This window comes from Biomphalaria glabrata, chromosome 12 (genome assembly GCF_947242115.1).
Source record: "Biomphalaria glabrata chromosome 12, xgBioGlab47.1, whole genome shotgun sequence".
NCBI lineage: Eukaryota > Metazoa > Mollusca > Gastropoda > Planorbidae > Biomphalaria > Biomphalaria glabrata.
In genome coordinates, this window is record NC_074722.1 from 16,392,223 (window position 1) to 16,415,869 (window position 23,647).

The 23,647-nt window shown below is 33.8% G+C and overlaps 1 protein-coding gene across 9 annotated transcripts in view; it reads left to right on the top strand.

Annotated features, from left to right (window-relative positions):
• Positions 1-19,330, top strand: part of LOC106071414 (uncharacterized) — a 58,232-nt gene extending 38,902 nt beyond the window's left edge. For 5 of the 9 annotated variants that reach the window (XM_056005144.1, XM_056005147.1, XM_056005146.1 and 2 more), the window contains exons 3-12: positions 5,896-6,066; positions 7,980-8,186; positions 8,327-8,380; positions 9,149-9,296; positions 9,883-10,061; positions 10,466-11,693; positions 11,810-12,015; positions 12,706-12,808; positions 14,359-14,433; positions 14,642-19,330. In XM_056005144.1, coding sequence (XP_055861119.1) covers positions 5,896-6,066; positions 7,980-8,186; positions 8,327-8,380; positions 9,149-9,296; positions 9,883-10,061; positions 10,466-11,693; positions 11,810-12,015; positions 12,706-12,808; positions 14,359-14,433; positions 14,642-14,673 — 2,403 coding nt within the window. In that variant the 3' untranslated portion in view covers positions 14,674-19,330. The other 4 variants (XM_056005151.1, XM_056005152.1, XM_056005149.1 and 1 more) reach the window with 4 other exon arrangements.
• Positions 19,331-23,647: the final 4,317 nt, after the last annotated feature.

A 23,647-nucleotide genomic window follows, 5' to 3' on the forward strand; every position in this document is an offset into this window, starting at 1 on the left:
AAAAACTTTTTCCCCTGAATGAATGCACAGTCATTGAGTTAAGCAGCTAGGCCTAGGTTTTTACTGTTTAGAATTATAACGATTCCCGCAAATCTCTTTCTTGCATCGTGTGGGAGCCTGGGGTTTACAAATGTTTTGTCGCTGTTGACATTCTATGACACGGGCCATGGCATTATGGGACAGTGTGAAGACACGCTTGGCTAGTTTTTCACTTTGCTCCCCCCTCCCCCATTTAATTTTTAAAAAATCTCTCTCGATCCAATGTGAATAAACACGTTGTATAAAGATCTAAAGGGAATAAAGTTGCACTTCATGAATATGTGCTTTTGGTGTGTGTGTTTTTTTGTTTGCGCTTGTCTTTTAAAATGTTATAGGTACCCTGTCATTTTTGTGTTTGAGAGGTGTGTGTGTGTTGGGTGGGGGTGGTGTTCCGCATAGTTTAGATTTGGACCTTGGTTTACGCTTTCATAGCGTGTGTGTGTGTGTGTGTGGTTTAATTCATTATCTAAGTAGCTTGTGTATGCTGTGTTTATGTGTGTGTTGTCTAATGTATGTATGACTGACAATCGCAACTTGTTGGTAAGTTGTTGCACTATGTTAGTTGTGTGATCTGGAATGTAAAAGAGAATCTTAAAACTTAGTGGCCGTTGAGGGCGACTACTGTCATGTTGATCTGTTTCAATCCTTGATTGGTATAAGTAGGGCCGTGGATGGAACTCTATGTACTCAGCTATATCTTCTCTTTTTATGGTAAATATCAATTTGCCTTTTATTCATGTTTTAACGTTTTTTTTTTGTTTGCTTTTTAAATTCTTTTTTGCATTTTTCTCGCTTGTAGTATAATGCGTTATGTAGAAGATGTGTGTGAGTGTGTGTGGCATTAATAGAATGTTATCTCTGCGATTTACTCTGTATCCCTCTCGTTCGCTTCCTCCCAGTCTTCTTCCTTCTCCCCCTACCCGCTGTATCAAAGTGATTGTTTGGATGATGTAGCCCGGTCCTGGACCTTGGCGTTAGGCTGTGATCCACAGCAAGACTTCTGTATTCAGCTCGTTTCCTACAACCTGCCAACTGTGTTGATTTATTGGGGCAGAATAGGTGCAAGTCAATGTTGGTGTTTAAATATTTTTAAAGTCATTTATATCCATCAAATGCAAACATATACACATTCATATCAGTTACATAATCATATCAGGAGCATTGGTAATGGGGTGAACTTATTAGCTGACCATCTTTGTTTCTTGTACTTTGTAACTCTAGATCTACTGAAAATGTTGTCTATAATTTAAGCTATTTGAACAGAATTGAGTTGTTGACCAATGGTGACCAATGGTAACAAATTATAATGTTTAATATTAGAGTGCAAATAAATACACTTCGTAGTGGACAAAGTCTCTCTTGCTAGATTAATGAAGTCTAAGTGCTTCCCGTGTTTCAACTTCGATAACTTGTTAGAATTCTGAATGCGTGAGTGTAGCGTTATCTCCAATTTTATTCATGTTACTGGCACAGCTGTCAAGGGACTCTACTCTCTTCAAAGTCTACGCTACCCAGGAATGTGGTTGCTGAATGAAGTCTCTCATGACCTTAACCTTGACTCTGCTCTTCAACCTTTGTAATTCGTCTGCTATTTTTTCTAAGCTGAATATTTTTTTAAAACATAAATATTCAAGCAGACACAGACAATGAAAAAACGAAATCTAGGCTAGATCTAACACAACATCTAACAGTCATTGACGCCTTTTAGTTCCACTCGAATATTCCTGGACACGGATCTCGGAAATGGCTCTAACGATTTCCCTAGAAGTTGTTGTAGACTATATTGTATATTGCTGAGAAAAGAATCACCAACTTGTTTGCCACAGTGAGAAACTCAGTCAGACTGTTATAATTTTTCAAAGTAAAAATATATATATATATATAATAACTTTAAATTTTGGCTGTAGAAGAGAAAATATTCAGAGAAAAATAACCGCTCTATAAGTTGTATAAAGAAGGTATTGCCTTTTTTTTTTAAATTATTTTTTAAGGTTTTTCTTGTTTTTGAGTTTGATATATCTATAGTCTAGAGAAAATGTGTGTTTACTTATTTGCAAGACCTAGTCTACTACAGATCAAACTGAACCATTGCTAGGGTCTAGATCTATGTTTGTTTCTTTCTGTCATTACAAATCAAAAGAAAAAATTTCTTCAAATTAATTAGACTCTAGATCTAGATCTACCTATATATTGTTACTCTAATGCCTTTAAAAAAAGACTATTACAGAGGCCTATGTTGTATTTCAGTAAGCTTTAGTAAATGTACATTAAAACACGTATTCCTTTAACATGCTGCTAAATGACTAATCATACTTTTAAAAGGAAAGTCATTTGTTATTGTGGTAGCATATTTAGGAACATAAGTCTTCTTCTTCTTCGAGTTACTCGGCCTTGGGCCTCACTTGTTGGAGTGCCTTGGGAGACGCACACACAATTTGCATCTTGTTTCTAGAATATCTAATTAGGGGGCATACTTTTGTGACCACTCAATCAGAGGAATCTTTGAAAAAAAAAAGATCTCTCTCTCTCTCTACTGGCTATCTAAAAAAAAATGTACCTGCAGTTTAAATGGGTTTTCTTTCTATCTCTATAGAGCTATACACTAAACTACAACTCACCCATCTAGCTAGTTATATATATATATATATATATATATATATATATATATATATATATATATATATATATATATATATATCTTTTATAAAGCGCTACTTTCATGCTTATTATAGCATGCTCAGAGAGCTTTGGTCCAATCTCATTTGTGGACCAGTTGGGGGGGGAGGGGGGTATCTAGGAGTTGGTTTTCCGTGCTGCCTTTAGGCGCTCAGTAAACGCAACTCTGCCCGAGTCGGGTGTCGAACCCCTTCAAGTTCAAGTTCAAGCGCAATTAGCCTCTCGACCACGCTTCCCAGTTAAAGTGATCATTCTTCTCCGTTGGTCGGGGGTCAGTCTTTTTCTTTTTAACGAGGATCTACCACTATGTCCGAGTTGATTCTTGTGTCTCCCTGTTAAGAAAAAAATGATTTATTCTAGCGTGCCTAAACTAATTAATCTAGACAGTTATAGATGTTGTGTTTCTCTACTTTTAAAGAGGTTAGCCACTAACTAACTATTGCAACTAATCTCACAAGATTTTTTTAGAACCGCTGTACTTGACAACTTTCTATAGGCCGAGTAACAGCTTTGATCTGCTAATCTTGTTTTTCGTATTACTCTAGTACCAGTATTCTCATTCTGTAGTGCGCGACTCTCATGAGGGCGTTACTTGATATGAAGAACTCGAATTCGTTTTTGTGTGTGTTATAGTTTCTCACTTTGGTATTGTTGGTATAAGATCACATTCTAAAATTACATTAAATAAAACAAAATGTTTCGCAAGAGGCGTCTCAATAAGTCGCATGAAAACGTGAATCTGCAGTTGACATTTTAACGCCATTTCCCACGTCTTTCTCGTTTTAGAACCGTCAAAGTTCTCACGAAATGTGTTTTGTCTTTTTACCATTTGTATGTTGTCTCTACCCCCGTAGGCTTTTTATAAACCAAAACTAATACACCCGATAGTTTGATTGATTGAAAGAATACGTTCAAAATACATTAAAAGGAAACACACAAAATTAGAACGCGATCTCCGGCTTGACACTAGCGGGTATAAACAAATCTACACTTCTTAATAATATTCTACTAACTAGCATGCAAACAAAACAGAGACACACGGGTTAAAGCTACTGGCTCGTCTGTCCACTGTCTCATGGGTCAAAGCTTTGGTAACAAATTAACCAGCAAAACACGCTTCCATGGGCGAGCCGATGGAGAACGAATCCTTTTTTTTTTTAACTTGGACCCCACTTGAAAGAAATCCAAATAAGATTTTACCTACTACGACTGCATTCAGTCCTATTTCTGTCTTCTCGAAGTCTCGTTTAACACGCGAACTACTCGGCTGTAGGGATCATTGGTAGGAACAAACTCTAGCAAAATATTGTAATTCCGTTAGGGAATCGATAGTATTTAGGCTACGTTGACATTGTCCAGATTCAAAGGGAGACTATTAAAGCATTCCTGACAAGAATAATTCTCTCTTCTCTCCCCGTCTTCATGTCATTGTGACATTCGGGTGAGTAGTTGTGACCTCGTTCTTTTCTTACAATCTTCTTTGACTGGGGGGAAACAAGAAAGGGGGGGGGGGTTGCTAAGAAAAAGCGGGGGGGGGGGGGGTCTTTACTGCCAGGATTTTCACTGGCATTGAGCTCTCTATGCGAATACACGTACCAGAGAGCCACTTCTATAGCTTTATCATGAGTTTAAAATGTACATGAGAGATTTTTTTAAATTTTTAAATGAACCATCTTCATATTTTTTGTTCCATGTGTAGAGTGGTTCCTAATCAGTTCTACATTTGCAAACAAGCTAACATAGACTTCATCTGTACTATATCCTGTAAACATTATTGATTAGAAAAGTATTTGGTTTAGAAATGGAGAAGAACGTGTGTGTATGTTTTACAGCTGTTAGCTCAACACTGACAGAATTGTATTAAGTCTTCTTGGAATGAACCATCTTCTTCTTTGTAATGCCATACATTTGTGTGGTTGAGAATTCAGTGAAGAAACTATGTGTTGAAGGTTACTTTGGACAACTATTGGTCTGTGTGAGTGTAAGGTATGTTTGGCTGTGTGTCTTGCTTCATGCAGGCTAGTTTAATGCCCTTAACGAAACTTGGAATCATCTCTGGCTGAGGCTAAAAGAAGAATTGAGAATTTTGAAAGTAACTGCTTTAGAAGATTGTTGGGTATAAGTTACCAGTACAAGAAAACAAATCAACTTCACCTCTTTGTCTCAGTGCACTCAGTTTGTATCAACATCACCACATGGTCTCAGTGCACTCAGTTTGTATCAACATCACGAGTTGGTCTCAGTGCACTCAGTTTGTATCAACATCACGAGTTGGTCTCAGTACACTCAGTTTGTATCAACATCATGAGTTGGTCTCAGTGCACTCAGTTTGTATCAACACCACGAGTTGGTCTCAGTGCACTCAGTTTGTATCAACATCACGAGTTGGTCTCAGTGCACTCTGTTTGTATCAACATCATGAGTTGGTCTCAGTGCACTCAGTTTGTATCAACATCACGAGTTGGTCTCAGTGCACTCAGTTTGTATCAACATCATGAGTTGGTCTCAGTGCACTCTGTTTCAGCATCATATTTAGTCTATGTACTACCACTTTTCTGGTCTGTCAGACATCCCACTTGCAAGTTGCAGATGACCTTTTCGCATGTCAGACAATTTTGTTTTTACCTGAAGAAGACCATTTTATAATTAAATGCTTTTGTCGTGTGTTGCTGAACAATTGTAACCAATTGCAACATTGGATCTATATCTTCAAGAATTATTTTATTATTTATTAATGTTTTTTTTTAATTTGAACAAGCTACTTCCTTGATCTATTTTATTTCCTTCTCATTCATTGGCAATCAGATACAACTCACTAGATGCAAAGTAAATAGAAAATTGTTGTGTGTGGTCCATATACAACTAAGTATACAGTTATGTGAAAGGAGATCTTGTTTTTCTTACAACTCTAAATCTAGTGTTTGTTCAAAGTTTACTTGAAAGATTAATTTTATTTCCGTGGACAATCGCAAATAACAAACCTAACCTAACCAAACCAATCACTCTAGCTTGTAAACTAATCATCCTAGCTTGTAAACTAATCATCCTAGCTTGTAAACTAATCATCCTAGCTTGTAAACTAATCATCCTAGATTTGTAAACTGATGGTCTTAACTTGTAAACTAGTTTGAGATTTAATTTCTCTCCTTAAATGTTTCTACATAATGATTCTCAATGCAGGAAACTCCAGTTTCAAATGTCACTCCTGCATCCAATGTGGATTTGCTATTTGGAGTGGATGCTGTTGATGTTAAAGCTGATGAAACAATAACCATCTCAGATGTCAGAGTGAGCAACCCTCCAGATGTTCTGGATTTTTTAGACCTTGGCTGTGGAAGTGTACCTGCCACAGTAAGTGAATTAATGAATAAGTCCTTAGTACTTTGATATTGTTTTGTCAAAATACATAATGTTTTATGTAAGGCTTCATATAGTTTTCACCATAGAATCCCACAAAGTGTCTTACTGTGATTCACATAGTTTCACATTTTGACAATCATGAGTAAGTACTCAGGTGGGGACTTGAGCCTTGTAAAATAATATTGAGTACAAATAAGTTGAAAATAAAATAACATGCTTCATACACTCAAGAAGAACATTAAGACCTAACTGTTCATAAATTGTTAGATTAGTTTGCCATTTCAACTCTCATGTTTATGTTTGTCATAGCGCCATAAATAAAAAATATTTTTGTTTAAATCTAACATTCATTAGTTATTAAGAGAAAAATAATCACTCTTTATTTATTTATATTTAAGGAGGTCTTGTCTTTTTTTTTAAGTATTTTTTCTGTGTTTTTCTTGTTTGGATGTATCAATTAAAGTCTTGGGACTTCATATTCATGAAATAGTTCCTGTGCTGTATTCATTATGGAGTGTGTAGTGTAGGAGAAAGGACAAAGAATCCCCCAAAATGTTTGATACATTCAATCAAGTTTAACTCAACTACAACACATTCATTGTTTCATAGTCTTCATTAGTTTTAGATATATGGGTAGTGTTTATTGGTAGTAGATATATATGAGTAGTTTCTATTGGTATTAGATATATGAGTATTTTCTATTAGTATTAGATATATGGGTAGTTTCTATTGGTATTAGATATATGGGTAGTTTCTATTGGTATTAGATATATGGGTAGTTTCTATTCTTATTAGATATATTGGTAGTTTCTATTGGTATTAGATATATTGGTAGTTTCTATTGGTATTAGATATATTGGTAGTTTCTATTGGTATTAGATATATTGGTAGTTTCTATTGGTATTAGATATATTGATGTTCTCTGTTGGTATTAAAATATTAATAGTCTCTATTATAGATATTTTTATTCTCTTTGTTAGTATTAGATATATTTATTGTCTCTGTTGGTATTAGATATTTTTACAAAGCTTATATCAAGTCACTCTGTCTGTCTCGTAAAAAGTTTGTATGCATTATTTCTTCTGCACAAAATCTGAGATCAAGCTGAAATTTCGCACAATTATTTCTTTTATATGACAACAGAAGAATCAATAAAAAAATTAACCAATTAGTTAATAAACTATTGGTAATTAATTATTTTGTCTGATATCTTGAAGAATGGAAAGAAATAGTACTTGACTGAAGTGGTTGTATAAGCTGAATTAGTCCCCTTTATAGGTTGTCATCTGAGGCTTAGTGAACATAAACATGAAATAGAAACAACAGATAATTATTCGATCCGTGTTGGCTGGAGAAGCTTGAGAAGGCTTTAGCCCATGAGTTCGAATTCAGGTCATTAATTTTTTTTTTTTTATAAATACATTTAAAAAACGATCACCCTGATACCCCTTTCTTTCCCACCCACCCCTTTCTAACTGGTCCAGACAAGTGATAGCATATTGAGAAAACTAAAAGGATGAAATCAGTATAAACAAAAACAATTGGTAAAATATTTCTAATCGCATAGATTTATTATTGATAGTCTAGATCTATTACAAATTTAATAACATGACTGGTCCAAACTAATTGATACACTTAATAAAAGATTTTTTTATTAAAAAAATTATTTTTTTGTATTTTGCTTGTTATAGTTTCTGTTGGTATTAGATATATATTTATAGTCTCTTAGATATTGTTATTAGATATATTGATAGTCTCTATTGGTATTAGATATATTGATAATCTCTATTGGTATTAGATATATTGATAATCTCTATTGGTATTAGATATATTATTGTTGTCACCTTGTTGTATTTAGGTTTATCCTTACATAACATTTAGTCATTATGCCTCTGATTTCTCTGATCCAGATTTCCACTATGGAGGATGAAATTATTCTGACAGAGCCACCTAACGAGCTCATTATCCCTGACATAAATAAAGAAATTTCTGTAGATATTCAAGTTATTAAGGACGGTATGGACATATCTGTGGAGGAGGAGGAAAAGGTGAAAGAGCAGGCTGAACATGGAGAGAAAGAAAAGATGGAGACATCCAGCAATGAGGACAAAGTAAAAGACTTAACATATAACATGTTTAAGCCATAATTTGTTCTTAATAATTGCAAAATAACTGCACATTATTTATCTATATATACTTGTTCTAGGTTTTAGATTATTTACTTTTCTACTAATTTTGTTTTTTTTTCCAGGTGGATGGCATCCCAGTCAAATATGATGATGATCTTGATTTTTCTCTGCTTAAGGTAATTTGGTTTAAAATGTTTTGAAAATATCATTTAATTACTTCTTGCATCATTCTTCTTATAAAATTCAGACGTTAATTCAAAAAAAAGAAGATGATTACGTCCAGTAATTTGAACTAAGCTATGAGCTTTGAAAGCAACAAAAAAATATTTTCCCTTCAAGGCCTGCTGATCTATAACCATAGCACAGATAATTAAATAAGATCATGTGTTTCTATGTTACTACAATTGGTTAGCTTTCATTGGATGACATTTGACCCTTAGCAAGTCTGAGACACATGACTGAAAAAAAAAAAAGCAAAATAAAAAAATATAAAAATTATTTTCCTTTTCTGAATCTTCTACTTATTGAGATAGTAAGATGGTACTTATTGAGATAGTAAGGTGCTACTTATTGAGATAGTAAGGTGCTACTTATTGAGATAGTAAGGTGCTACTTATTAAGATAGTAAGGTGCTACTTATTGAGATAGTAAGGTGCTACTTATTGAGATAGTAAGGTGCTACTTATTGAGATAGTAAGGTGCTACTTATTGAGATAGTAAGGTGCTACTTATTGAGATAGTAAGATGCTACTTATTGAGATAGTAAGGTGCTACTTATTGAGATAGTAAGGTGCTACTTATTGAGATAGTAAGGTGCTACTTATTGAGATAGTAAGATGGTACTTATTGAGATAGTAAGGTGCTACTTATTGAGATAGTAAGGTGCTACTTATTGAGATAGTAAGGTGCTAAGTGGTACTACTTAGATTTGTGTAACTCTACAGCAGCCTGGAATGTCACTTTTAAATTTTGAAGTGTCCAAACACAAGAGGTCACTCAGCCAGAAGGGATCCATTGCTAACAGGAAGAAACCAACAAGAGCTGCCATCCTACCCAGTGACAATGAAGAAAGAATATTTATTGACTCGTCAGGTAATTTATAAATTTTATATAGGCAGGGTAGGGAGACAATCTACATTTAAATGCAGTAACTGCACATTTTTGTTAGATTGTTGAAACAGTAGATAGTCCTGTTATTTTTTTTATGTCTAAGAAACAGACATACAAATCTATTAACATTTATTAATTTTATTTTGTTCTATGTATAGGGCTTTCTGAGCTTTTACTAAAGCTGTTTAAACAATATTCCATTTTATGTTTTCCCAATAGGAAAAAGATTCAGCATTGTATTGGTTGATTGAAGTAAAATGTATCTTTTCCCATTTACCAAAGTTGTTAAAAGAGCTATGCTCTTTTAGATTCACATTTTACTTGTTTTTAATACTGTACAAAGAAAAACAAAACAAATATTGTTTGTGACAAGTGATCCTAGCAACCAAAGGGATAGAATGGAGTTCACATTCATTTTTATAGAAAAAAAAGTTGTCCATCATTCCCATATCAATAGTCAAGATTTTCTTTTCAAAGCGGACATAATAAACTTTGATTTCAAATAAAAAATAATAATAATAGTATTGTTGAAGAGAATAAAATTGATTGCTTCTGAATTTTGATTTAGAGTCTAAACCAGTGAAGACAGATGACCTTGATGGCTGCACCAGTTCCAAGGTCAAAGAGCCTGATTGCCCTCTGCCTCCTATACCTGCTGCTGAGGAAGACAAGTTGCCTAGTGACCCTGGTAAACGTTTTGGAGGAGTTAAAATCCCTGGACTTTTAGAAGGACTCAGTAAAAATAAGGTCAGTTTTAAACATTGCCTTCTGCTTTTCTTCAATTTTGAACCTATTTCCCATTCATAATTTTAAACTACCAATCTTATTTTCTATTGAGAAGAGGTTACTTTCAAAATGCACCATTTGAAAAACAGCTACTTGGAACTTAAGCTTTCTTTTCAAAGGATCAGATATGATAGTGCTTAGATTTATAGATTACTTAATCCAGTAGATCATCAGTATGCTTGTAAAAAACATTTCCATAATAGCCAGCAATTTATGTAAATTACTTAAAATATATTTAAATGCTAATAATACTGATTACCACTATAATAAAAGTTTTTTTATTTATTTTTATTCCATGCTAACCTTTAATACCAGATACTAAAAGTGTGTGGAAAAAAACTGATCATTTATTTAATTTCCTAAAGGTCTTCACTAAAAATGAGAAAACTGAAGTGGAAACTGACAAATGCTCAGACAATAAAGTTCTAAATCCAGCAGAGAGAATACAGGCTTCTGACAATGATCAAGCTCCCCAGATAAAATCTAAGCCACTTGTCTTGCCACGTGTTTTACCCAGTGTGATACCAAGACCTGCAACCAAGGTGCTGAAAGAAACTCAGAATCACAGCACAGTGAGTGACGCATCCCCTGCCACTCGACTCTTAGAAAAGGACAAACAGTCATCCACAGCACCAGAGCGCAGGGACACCAAGTTGTCTTTTGGTGCCAACAAAGTGCTGCCTTCTAAACCTGATATTAACCTTGCAACACCTGCAGTGAAACAGGAGGTAGCTAAGCCTCCAGCAAAAATACCACCACCAGTGCCTAGCAAGCCATCAGTACCACTGAAGCCTGCAAGGACTATGCTTGGATCTGCATCCTTCAGTGTTGCAGACAGACCTGGCATGAGCAAAAAGAGTGCCTTACCTTCCCTTACTTCCCATAGTAAAGGTTTGGATTTTACTGATTCACCAGATGGTAATCTCAATATTGAGTCTGCAACCACAGACTCAAACTCTGTCTTCAAGACTAATCCAGTAGCTGCATCCAAAATAAGCTCAACATTAGGCAATATTACCACTGAGCCTGATATCAGTAAAAACACTACAATCACAAGAGCATCATCTTTAAGAGCACCTGGGTATACAGAAATGTTTAAGTTCAAGACCAGAGATGCAGATCCAACAAAAGTGTCAAATGTTGAGACACTTAATACAACTGGGAAGGTCAGTGGTAAAGATGGTAATTCATTTGAGACAATAGAAAAGTCTGAGCTTTCTAGTGTTGCAAAGGAGGAGCTAGTTGTGCTAAGAAAATCAAGTATAAGTGGTGTCAGCTCTGTCAAGTCTCCTTCGGTGGTAGACAAGAGCCAGTCTAATGGGTCAAGAAGGGGCAGCTTCACTGGAAGTGCCTATAACCCTATTGGCTTTAGGCCATCGGTGGCCAGCGCTGACACTGAGGCCAGCAAGTCCAGGTCAAATTCTGTGTCAGATGAAACACCTAGTACTACAGAGGTAACTGCACCCTCCACAGACGTGAAAGCTGCTAAAGAAATTACCAATGGAATTGAGGCTCCAAGGCTAAGAAATAGTTCATTTAACACAATTGGCAGCTCATCCCTGACAACTGCAAGCTCTGTTAAACATTCTGAAGGTAAGTGTGGTCCCTCTTACTGTTGTCTTATTGTTGTCACTGAGTTGATTATATCTAATAATCCATTAAGACAAATGGTGCTAGCAGTGGCATTCACATTTACATTTCTAATCCAGACCTCAAGTCTGCACCCCCTGTAGAAGAGAAAAAGAAAGATGTTACTAATGAAACCAACAAACTCATTAGAGACCAGGCCAAACTGTCCAAAGAATCCCTCACGCCAGTGAAGACCCCATTCCATGCACCTCCAGCTAGTAAAAGTGACAGTACTCAAGAGAAGGCCTCTCCTTGGAAAGTTCAGCTTAGAAAAGTGGAGAAAAAAGTGAGACCAATGAATGAGTTATCTGCCTTTGATATCTTTGTATTGTTTTAGAGCAATCACAAAACAAACAAAACATTTATCTCTGCCAATATTGTCCTCACTACTGTCTTCTCTTGTATTTTTTTTATTCATTTCAATTAATAAGTTGTCAACTATTTCATAAATGTAGGGTGTCAGCTATTTCACTGTCATTTAAACTAAAAAGTCAAGTTTTCCTTACACCTAGAAACCTATTGGAAGATGTAGTAAAGTTAACTTGTTTCTGTAGCTGACCACTAAAATAACCATGAAGAGATATTGCTTTAAGTATAAGCATTTTTTTTTATTTGTAGGCTGTAATAATCTCTTTGAATATTGGTGGGCCTGTGTTCACTCTTCACATGATTTTTCTTATGCTGCTATACAGAAGAAATAACAGTTGACACCTTGATACCATCCACTCAGATTCTCCCCCGACTCCTTTTGTTTTTTCATTGCATGATCATATCATTTTGTGAAAAAATTGATCTTTTAGCACAGAATCCAATTACATTTAAATAAATGATGTGATTGACTTTGTATTTACACATTTTCTTTTAAAATAAAATTAATATGAGTGTGCATTTTTGTTTATTTGAATATATATTATATAGGTAGGAATCAAAATAAACATGCATGAACTTAATTGGTGCATTACATTGATGCTTACAGGAGAAAACCCCAGAGCCTCAAACAAGTACACAGGAGAATGACTCACCTAATAACTGGAGGCAGCAGATGGCACAAAAGCGTCGGAGCATGACAAATACTCGAGGTTTGTAAAAGAGCTTTGCCATAAGCCATGGGGTTTTAATATAGTCAAACTTTATTAGTATTGATAAAAAAATCATGTGCTTTAATTTTATCAGAGTAAATAGAACTAGACTGGAAGATTCTATTTAAAATTGATCTCATAGGTTTGTAAGACTACAAAAAAGATGGAAGTTGAGAGTCTGTTTAATTAATTAATATGAAAGTTTTTAACAAATACATTTTAAGTGATACAGTTGTGTGATTTGAATGTGTGTGATTGCTCTTTTGATTTATTGATAAAAAATTTTAATTTTCTGTTCTTGTACTTGTTCTGTGGTTAATTTATTTGAAGTCTTCTTGTCATAAGAGGTCAAAGAATCCACTAAAATTTATCATTGCAACTAAATGTCTGACTAGATCATTACAACTGAGAACATAGGGAACAAAATTTTGACAAATTAACTTTACAGGTTTACTGACAAATTAACTCTACAAGTTTACTGACAAGTTAACTCTACAAGTTTACTGACAAATTAACTCTACTAGTTTACTTACTGTTTGAATAAAAGGTCCTGAGACCCCATTGGAGAATTAAGTTCTTTGTCCAAAAGTGTTGTTTTTTTTTGTACAAGTTGATTCTTTAATTTATAATTATTATTGAGTAATCAAGTATATAATTAATTAATGTTAATTGGTGGCTTATAGGCAATACAATCTAAGTGCCATTTTCTCAACTTTTGACAGACTATTAAATTTTTTTTTTATATAAACCATAAACCATGAAGGCAATCAGTTCATGCATGCCCTTTAACTTGTCGCCAAATAGCTAGCCCCAGTCTCAATAGCAAGCAAATATTTATGCTGCTCAACTACTGGCATGTGTGAATGAATATTTAGATACTTTCAATAAATATAAATCACAATGATTTATCATTTCCTTAAGAAAAATTTTAAAATAAGATGCTACACATCTAAAGATAAAAACCATTACATCATTTATTGTCTCTGAACTGACCTATTGAAAGATAAAAACTATTACATCATTTCCTGTCTCTGAACTGACCCATCGAAAGATAAAAACCATTACATCATTTCCTGTCTCTGAACTGACCTATCGAAAGATAAAAACTATTACATCATTTCCTGTCTCTGAACTGACTTATTGAAAGATAAAAACTATTACATCATTTCCTGTCTCTGAACCGACCTATCGAAAGATAAAAACTATTACATCATTTCCTGTCTCTGAACTGACCTATCGAAAGATAAAAACTATTACATCATTTCCTGTCTCTGAACTGACCCATTGAAAGATAAAAACTATTACATCATTTCCTGTCTCTGAACTGACCCAGTGAAGATAAAAACCATTACATCATTTCCTATCTGTGTGTAATTTTTTGAGATAAAAACTATTTCATCTTTCTAGTCTCTGAAATCCTATTTCTTTAATTACAAACAATGACACCATTTCCTGAACACAATTACATTCTATAAAGCTGCATACTACGTTGATATCTCTTTACTGAATTAATAATAGCTACTATAATTCTATTTCAATGGCTGGTTTAGTCGAACCCGATAAGACCAAAGACACCACACCAGAATGGGCCAGAGCGTCAATACATAGAAGACAGAGGTTAATAGGTTAGTATGTCAAGTGATTCATTGAGCTTATAATAGTTGCCTGATTTTCATCTTTGTCATCCTTTTGCTTTGTCTTGTGCCATTGTAATTGAAGGCCTGATATTCACACATTTTTTAAAATAAATAATTGTGTTTTATTATAGTTTAATAAGTTATAAAGTTTATTTAATTAAAAAAAACATTTTTAGTTCACCTTCTTCTTTAACAGAATCTGGAATAATTAGTGCTGAGGGAAAATGATACCAAGGCTATGGACGATGTCTACAGGATTAGATAACGTTATGTTAAAACTTCTGAAGATAGCAGGAGAGGTAACTCTTCAAGATGAGTCCAAGGATAATACTTTTCATGCTGAAGGCAAAGTAGATCACTTAGTGTCAGATCTCAACTGCCATATCTTTGTTTCTATTACTCCAAGGCCACCAATGAGTTTTATGGTACACCATAACTTGATGGCTTGTTTGTTTTGAAACTATTCAGTTTGTAGCATACTGTTGCTGTTTATAGTCAATCCAACCTGGGCTTACTGTATGAGTCTAAAATTAACGTTTTGATGAAAATTGACCTCTTTATATTAAAGTTTACATTTCGATATCTGTTTTGTTTTATGATTTGTCTAGTACAAAATTCAGAGTGAGTGGTTCAGAAAAGAATCACCTTTAAGAAAGATAAAAAGCAACTTTATTATTGTGAAAGTAATAGAGCTTAATTTCTTTTTTTAATTGAGGCTTAGGCCTCCTACAGGCATTTTTGAATTTTTTAAATATTTTGTACAATGTTTTTTTTTTTAAATTAAGTCCTAGGCACATAGGTATTGTGAAAATTTTAAATAATAATTTTGCAAAATGATTTTTTAAAATCAAGTTCTAGGCCAATAGATATTGTTGAATTGTTTAAATAAATAATTTCTCATATTAATTTTGTTACTTTAATGGCAAAGACAAACTATTGAAACTATCATTCCCAGACAAGTTTCAGGGCTTTAAAACTGCATCTTCAGAAAACATTCAAGTGTTATTTTATACTTTTTTTATATAAATTATATTTAGCTTTTATTATCTCCCTTAATGATGGCATGGCTCCATATTGACTTGCTCAGTAAATAAATCATCTATATATATATATATATTTCTTTTTAAATTTTTGAATCTGTACAATTGTTTTTGGAAATGTTCCAACCTTAAATGTGTGTTGTATTGTTTGAAAATGTTGACTCTAAGGCCATGTATTTGCTCAATTCTTTTATTCATTTGAAAACTAGAGAGTTCCACTAATAGTTTTATTTTCATGGATTTATACTTCAATGAAACATATTTTTCTGCTGTTGAATCACCTAAGGGGGTTTTGTTGGGCAAGTTAATGAAAGCTTGTTAAGGAATGTTTTGTATACATCTGACATTTTACTTACAGAATAGGCTTCAGGTTTTCATTTTACATTTAGCTGTGCAACTATTTGTCATGTCTAAATTAGCTGTAGAACTGTCATGTCTTATTTAGCTATTGAACTGTCATGTCTAAATTAGCCGTAGAACTGTCATGTCTTATTTAGCTATGGAACTGTCATGTCTAAATTAGCTGTAGAACTGTCATGTCTTATTTAGCTATTGAACTGTCATGTCTAAATTAACTGTAGAACTGTCATGTCTTATTTAGATGGAGAACATTTTGTCATGTTTTGTTTAGCTGTGGACTTATTTTAAATTACCTTATTGATTTTTTGGGTTTAGTTTTTACTTTGTTTGTAAATAAAATTTTTAAATTATTTTTAGGTACATTCTCTCAACATTAAAAAAAAACCCAATCAGTTCATTTAGTACATGAATTTTCTTTCCCCTTTGTATTAGTTTTTAAATAATCTCCTATTTTTTTAGATTAATTCTTAAAATGGATATTTTCACCTTGTGACTACTTTTGTAAGAAAGCATCCCATGTAACGAACTCGCTAAAATAGACCTTAGTGACAAAATAACATTGTTTGCTGCTCAAAGACTAAAACCTATTTTGCTTTGAAATGTATATTCTTGAATTGTTGCATTGCATATCTCTGGTCTGTCCTCTCCGTCCTGACTCATACTCTAAATATTTCACTCCCAAATTTACAACTGGTTCCACCTAACAAGATTAAACCTCAATGTGTCTTACCACAATGAAACTGCATTAGGGCAAACCTAGACTTTGATCCTCCAGTGCCATTTGGCGCATCAGACAGCAAGCTGTCTGCATAGAAATCAATCTGCAACCTTTTCCCAGCTGATGTTCACTGCCCTGAGGTTCTCTATGAAGGTGCAACACTTGTTATACAAGGACATAATTAGGGTAGACATGATTAAAATGTGTCGATTTCTTTAATAAATTCCATTCATTTAGTAGTTTTGAAAAAATTTTATACAAAATGTTCAGAGCTACATACTAATGCCTTAAGGTATGCTTAGAGTTATATACTAATGCCTTAAGTATACTTAGAGTTATATACTAGTGCCTAAAGGGAGGCTTAACTATTTAGAATAATGACAACTCCTGTTTCTTCAATTGCAATCACATACTTGAGATTGATTTGTTCTTTTATCTAAATATTAAAACGTCTCATACATATATGGAACATCTTAACCTATATTCCATTCAATCCCTGATTGTGGTCCCTTGAGTGGACTACCAAATCTCTGTCTTGTTCAAAAGTTCTAGCCTCCAGCAGAATAAGAGCATGAGATGTTACTGTTGGCAGCTCAGTCAGCCTGGCATCTAATAGTAGTTCAAATGTTGAGAGTTAAACAAACGCAGTACATAATATTTTTATGTTGCTGTTTCAGTTCTACTGGCTTGTTTAAAATTAATCACATTAATGCTTACAAGTATTTTAAGAATGGGTAAAAGCTTTTTCCAACATTCCCAAGTATTTGTTGCTGATATTTTCTGAGGCGCCGTTTTGTATTATTGCACATCTCTTGTATTGCTGCAACGATATCAGGAGCTCATTAGTATGTGAAATAACTCCATTTCTTATAGTCTACAAATTTCATACCATTTTTTCAGTATTTATTTTATGTAATTTTTTTTATGAATATTAGATTATTCTAATGTTAAGCCTGTAAAGACTTGGTTTTCACCAAATTAATGGCCTGCTACATTAGGGTTTAAAAATGGATGCACTTTTTCTAGTTTGTTTCTGGAAACAACACACCATGATCCACTGGTTGGGTTCCTGATGCCTACATTTTTTAGGCTTTTGTTTAATCATTAATATATCTGATGCAATAGATATTTAGTTCACTGATTTACATAAAACATTAATTTCTTACCATTTTAAAAAGAAAATATAAGTTGAAGGTTTCATATTGAACAAGATATTCAAACAATTTTTTGTTGAAAACCTTTCTTTTCATTCGTATGTCAACAGGGTTTTATCTTTTTTATTTACTAATAGGATAATTTTCTCCTTGAGCTCCAAGTGTTTTAGGTCAGTACAAGATGCAGCTATGTTGTGGCCTTCATTTATTCAACTATAAACTTGCTAAGCATGTCTTATCCATGTTTTATTCATTAACAGAAATGCTTAGTGACATGTGCATAACAAAGAGATTCCACTAACTTTACTATTCTACTCATGAACAAAAGAATACATTGATTGTTGTTGTTTTTTAACAGAGAGGCTCCAAGTCCAGCAAGTTTATTTTCTCTGACCACATTGACTTGTTCAGAGAATCTGAAATCCTGTTGAGTCATTGGATTCATGTTTTTTGAAACCAATGTGCATCTCCCCCTATTAGGAAACTTGTTGATAACACTTGAGCGAGCACTATGTTCTAAAGTCATGGGAAGAAGCAAAGTTAGCTTGCATAGTCTAAGGAATAAAACAATTTGCATTACATCTCTGTATACGCCTGAATATCCTATTACACCCATGTGATAGTTAACAAAATATTCACTAAATTGAACTATCACATAGCTACAAGATTGAGCTAAATAGTTTGTACTAAGTTTCTTCAAGATTTCTGTGCAATCTGCTGTGTATTTTATGCATATTTACTATGCCAATGGTAATTGTATAGTATACATTATCTCTCTTGGTCTATCTCATTATGTGGTGTTGTACATGAAGCACACTGGTTGATCTTGTAGCTGAAGTCTAAACATAATGATTGGAACAATTGAAATTAGCAGCACCACACTCACTCAATGATGTCTGAGAACTCAACTCAAATACTGTGATTCAGAGTTTCTCGAAGTATTCTTGACTAAGTTTATAACTTGCAATTAGAAGGTCTAAATATTAGGGTTGTGTTATTGTCTATATGAGAAATCTATTCATCAATGTGTCAAAGTTTTGGATATTTTAAACAATTGTTGAATTATGTCTAATCACTTGTTATGTATGATTTGTAAGTCCTATTGATGACTAGTTTAATGCTAGTGTTTCTTTTAACACAAGGTTTATGGTGATGTACATAGAATAGTTTATTTGAGAGGTTTTTCCTTACAGTGTTTAGTCAGTTGTGTGATTCAAGTACTGTAACCAAGATATTCACTTATGGTGAATGGGTTCTGCTTTAACCAAAATAATTTTGTGTAGAAAGTGTCAATATTGATTTTTTTCCCTATTGTGTATAATTCTTTTTAAAAGACAAACTATATTAGAAATTTTTATAGTTTAACACTTCTTTACATGGAGTGTTTATAACATTGGCACTTCCTGAACCCATAATAATTATGCTACGGGGTGAAATCTTCAATCTATCATTTATACCAAACTAAAGATTTTATCAATGTGGTTTTAATGAATCATTTTTATCATATTCAGTTATAATGTGCATATAATATATATATCTCAAATGATCATTATGTTTTTGTACATGGTCTTTTGAATAACTTTTTTAAAAATAATAAACAAACTGATTGCTAATTGTAGTGTAAAATGTTTTTCTTTTTGACATAATGTATCGATTGTGTAGTGATGATCTGTTTATGAAATGTGTCCAGCAGCGTGTACCTTCTTTCAAACTGAGTGTCAATAACTCATTAGATCTTCCTGATCTATTTTGAAGCCAAGACATGCAAGTCTAGAAAAAAAACAACTTACTACATGCTCAATGTTTCTCTCTGCTGACTTCCTTGTTAGCTCTTTGCTCAAATCCTCTCAATCTCAAAATATAATCTCGACAGCAGGTCATATTTGTAAATGCCATTTTCATATTATTTTTTTAGTCTAAACCATTTGTGCCCATACATCATAGGCTCGCAAATGTTCCAGTGGGCTCCATAATCTGTAGTGGTAGTGTGGCCCTTGGCATGCATGTTGGAAATGTTAATGGTAGCACTGGTCCAGTCATTGACACAGTTGTTGTTTGTTTTAAGTACAGACTAAAAAAAATGTTGACAGGCCATAATTTAAAAAACAACAAACAGTTAAGTGATAAACTATAACTATCTTAAGAAATTTTTTATTTACATTGTCCCTTCAACTATCCAGCCAATGTGTTTTTACAAAGAACATGGAACATCTGTATGAGAAAATTTGAAATGTTAAGTCTAGTGAAGGACAATGTGTATCAATAGATGTAACACAATGTGTATCAATAGATGTAACACAATGTGTATCAATAGATGTAACACAATGTGTATCAATAGATGTAACACAATGTTAAAACGACTAGATCTACAAGTAGGCCTGTTTTAGAAATCACAAATTTTTAAATACTAAAAATTGTTGCAGTGAAATTATTAAAACAGTGTGCACCATTTTAGTCCAATTATCTGATTGGCCACTTCTTTGTGTGGATTAACTTAGCCTTTGCAGTGCATCTTCAGTTTCACCACTGACCAGTTCTTACTTTGAGTTATATACCTCCGCTGTTACTACAGCCCCAACACAACTGTACTTCATTTTTAAGGTCACACCATAATAACAGAACAGATAGACTAAGGGAATCTCTCTCCTGCTGCAGGTCAACAGGCCTGTTATTTCCTTCTGGTCACTTGGGCAAAACTTTGGCCTCTCTTAAACCATTGACTCTTGTCCCATGCACAAGAGAGTGTGCACCTTCTGAACTGGAGGCACACCTTCTGTACTGGAGGCGATGTGCAGGACAAGAGTTATAACAATATAAAGACCTCTATAGGACTACAAGTTTGAAATGTTCGTGGTCTTTTAACTAGCATTTTTTTAAATAACAAATAAACTGTTATGTTATTTTTGCATAAAATGTTTTATTTACATGATCATGTAATCTAGTTTTTGTATATCTACATTTTGAAATATACATTGAGAGGTCTTTAACTGGAAATTGAACATTCTTTTTATGGTACTTTCCTTGTAAGTCTAAAAGAGAAATGTCCAAGTAGTTGATTTGTACAGTTCTCAGTTGTTCCTAAACTGCACTGCAACTAAGACATGTTGGGATACATTTAGACAACAAACCTCATACAAGCTACATCTAGTTGTTGAAGAACTAAATAGACCTGCGTAATATGTATGTGACACCTGCTGATGAGTGAGTGATACATCAAAGAAAAAACAAATCTCTGCACAACCTGGGCTTAACAAATAATTTTTTTTTCATTAAGATTATACATTGTTACAAACAAAGATAAGAACAGTGTCCAAATATTTAACTAATACACACTACATTCTACTAAATGGCCAAATATTTTAATCTTGACTAAACATGATCAGGTACATCCCTTAAGTAAAGTTCTACACACAGCCATAAGAACATAACCAAGTGATTCTAGTCAGTCATGAGGACTTAATCTAGCAATTCTAGGTGCAGTCATGAGTAGCACAGCCATGAGGACATATCCAAGCTATTCTAGCGCAATCATGAGGACATAAGCAATCAATTCTATGAGCAGGCATGAGGACATAAGCAATCAATTCTAGGCGCAGTCATGAATATAACCAAGCAATTCTAGTCAGTCATAAGGACATAACCAACCAATGCTAGGCATCGTCATGAGAACATAACCAAGCAATTCTAGGCAGTCATGAGGACATAACCAAGTAATTGTAAATGCAGTCATCACAACACAATCAAACTCATTGTCTAAAAGATAGAGATTAAATGCAAATAATACTTATTTTCTTTAAAAAAATAATTTCATTGCTGGATACTCATTCAGTAGGCTTGAAATTAATGAACAGATAAAAAATTACCCCCCTCTCTCTGATTAGTAAACAGCATAAGAGAGGAATTATAGACTTTGAAGAGCTAACTGCAAAAAAGTAACCATACTATTCACAACCTGTTAAGTAATGTCAAGAGTAAGTCACACATCATGATAACACATTTGTGTTTGTATCCCCAGCTGAGAATGGGTGGGCATTCCTTACAGAACAAAATGTTAGTACAAAATCAAAGGCACATCTTCATAGTTCTTGTCCTATAAATGTAGGGTCTTCAAACCATTCTTGAAAGACAATATGGTTATCTTTTAAAAGATTTGTCAGATAGTCAATTCTCTCTTTTTGCCTTCTACAATTTGTATTGGATTGCTCAATCTGATTCTCTAAATCCTTTTTTTTCTCCTCTATCTCCATGGATTTGATTGCAGCCTGACGCTTCAGTGAGGAGATGAACCCTAAAATACAGACAAAGAAAGAGATGTTACAGAACAAATGTACAAAGTACAGTTAGACTTTTAATGTTGAACGTTCTTACTAAGCTTCATTTATTTCAGTTTGTCTAGCCTGAAGTTTTTAGAGAATGAATGAGATATTCTTTCAAATTATTTATCTTATTTAAAAAGTAGTTCCCCTTTCAGACCTTGCAATTTATAGAGCAGATTAGTTAAGGTCATCTGTTTCTTTGGTCAATGGTTGATGAGCAAGGTTTATTATGTAGATCTAGCTTGCACAATGACCAACTGCCTTTACTTTCCCCAACTATTGTCAGGTACCAATTATTGAGTGGACTTAGGATGCCCTAAATATCCCAAAATTGAAAATCCCAGTCTTCATAGAGATTTGAACCCAGGTTTGGAAGCCACCATGTCCCTATTACTTTATCTAAAATATTTGTTTTTCAGGGAGAGGTGTTCAGCTGGTTTGTTTATATTGATGTGGGATGTTATGTTACCTTGGTTAGGCCAATAATGGAATATGCATCCTCTGTTTGGGACCCCTCAACTCAAGAAAACATGGAACAGACACTAAATAGAGCAGTGAGATTCATAACATATGAATATTCACATTTGACTAGAGTAACACCTTTAGTAAAATCACTAAATTTAGAAAGCCTTCAGGATAGAAGACTCAAAAGTAAAGTAGCAATTATACATAAAACACTGAACCATAATCTTCAAATACAAAATCTAATAAAATAGAAAGACACAAAGATAAAGGCACATTCCTCGTTCCATATGCTTAGACAAATTTGTACAGATGCTCCTTCTTTCCTAGTGCTACTAGAGCATGGAATGGGTTGCCTGAGCTAGCCAGGAAAACCATTAACTTAACAGAATTTAGGTCATTGGTTAATATGCATGACTAATTGCATGAGGCGTAGGACGTAATATTCTTTTTTTTTTTTGAAGTAATATCTGTATAATATAAGATAAGATGTGTAGCTGAATGGCTTCAACTGCTGGAGGCTTGAGTCTGAATCCTGACTCCATTTTTTAGCTGTTAACAGATTCTTACTTTTGAAACAAAGGCAACAAGCTAACAACTGTTATAAAAAGTTCAGAAGGATGACTAGTATAAAGTATGTATGGTACTAGACAGTATAAAGTCTGTATATGATGAAGTTAAATTGACTATTGGATAAAAAATCATATGGCCTCAACATAACTATAATGGATGCTTTGAAACATTGACAACTATAAAAGAATACTCCAGATGCTACAACAATTTCTTATTTAGCATTTTAGCCTCACTTTCATTTTGAAAGTTATCCAATCAAAATTAAAACTAGCTGAGTGTCATAGTTATTTATCTATGAATTTCAAGCTTATGCAAATTTTATTTTATTGATTATTTGTTGTCATTGGCTTCTGGTGAAAGCGAGAATCCAGTACAAGGTGGCCACACTTTGTCATCAGTCTATCTATAATTAAGAAATGCTCTTGCCCCTCAGAGAGCCCTGTGCTCAATGGACTCAACGCTTCTAGTGGAGCCACGTTTCTCCTTCAAAAGCTATGGTCTGCAGGGTTTTTCGGTGCATGGACCAAAGGTCCACTCACTCCCTATTGTTCTTAGACAGACAAAATGTTACACTACATT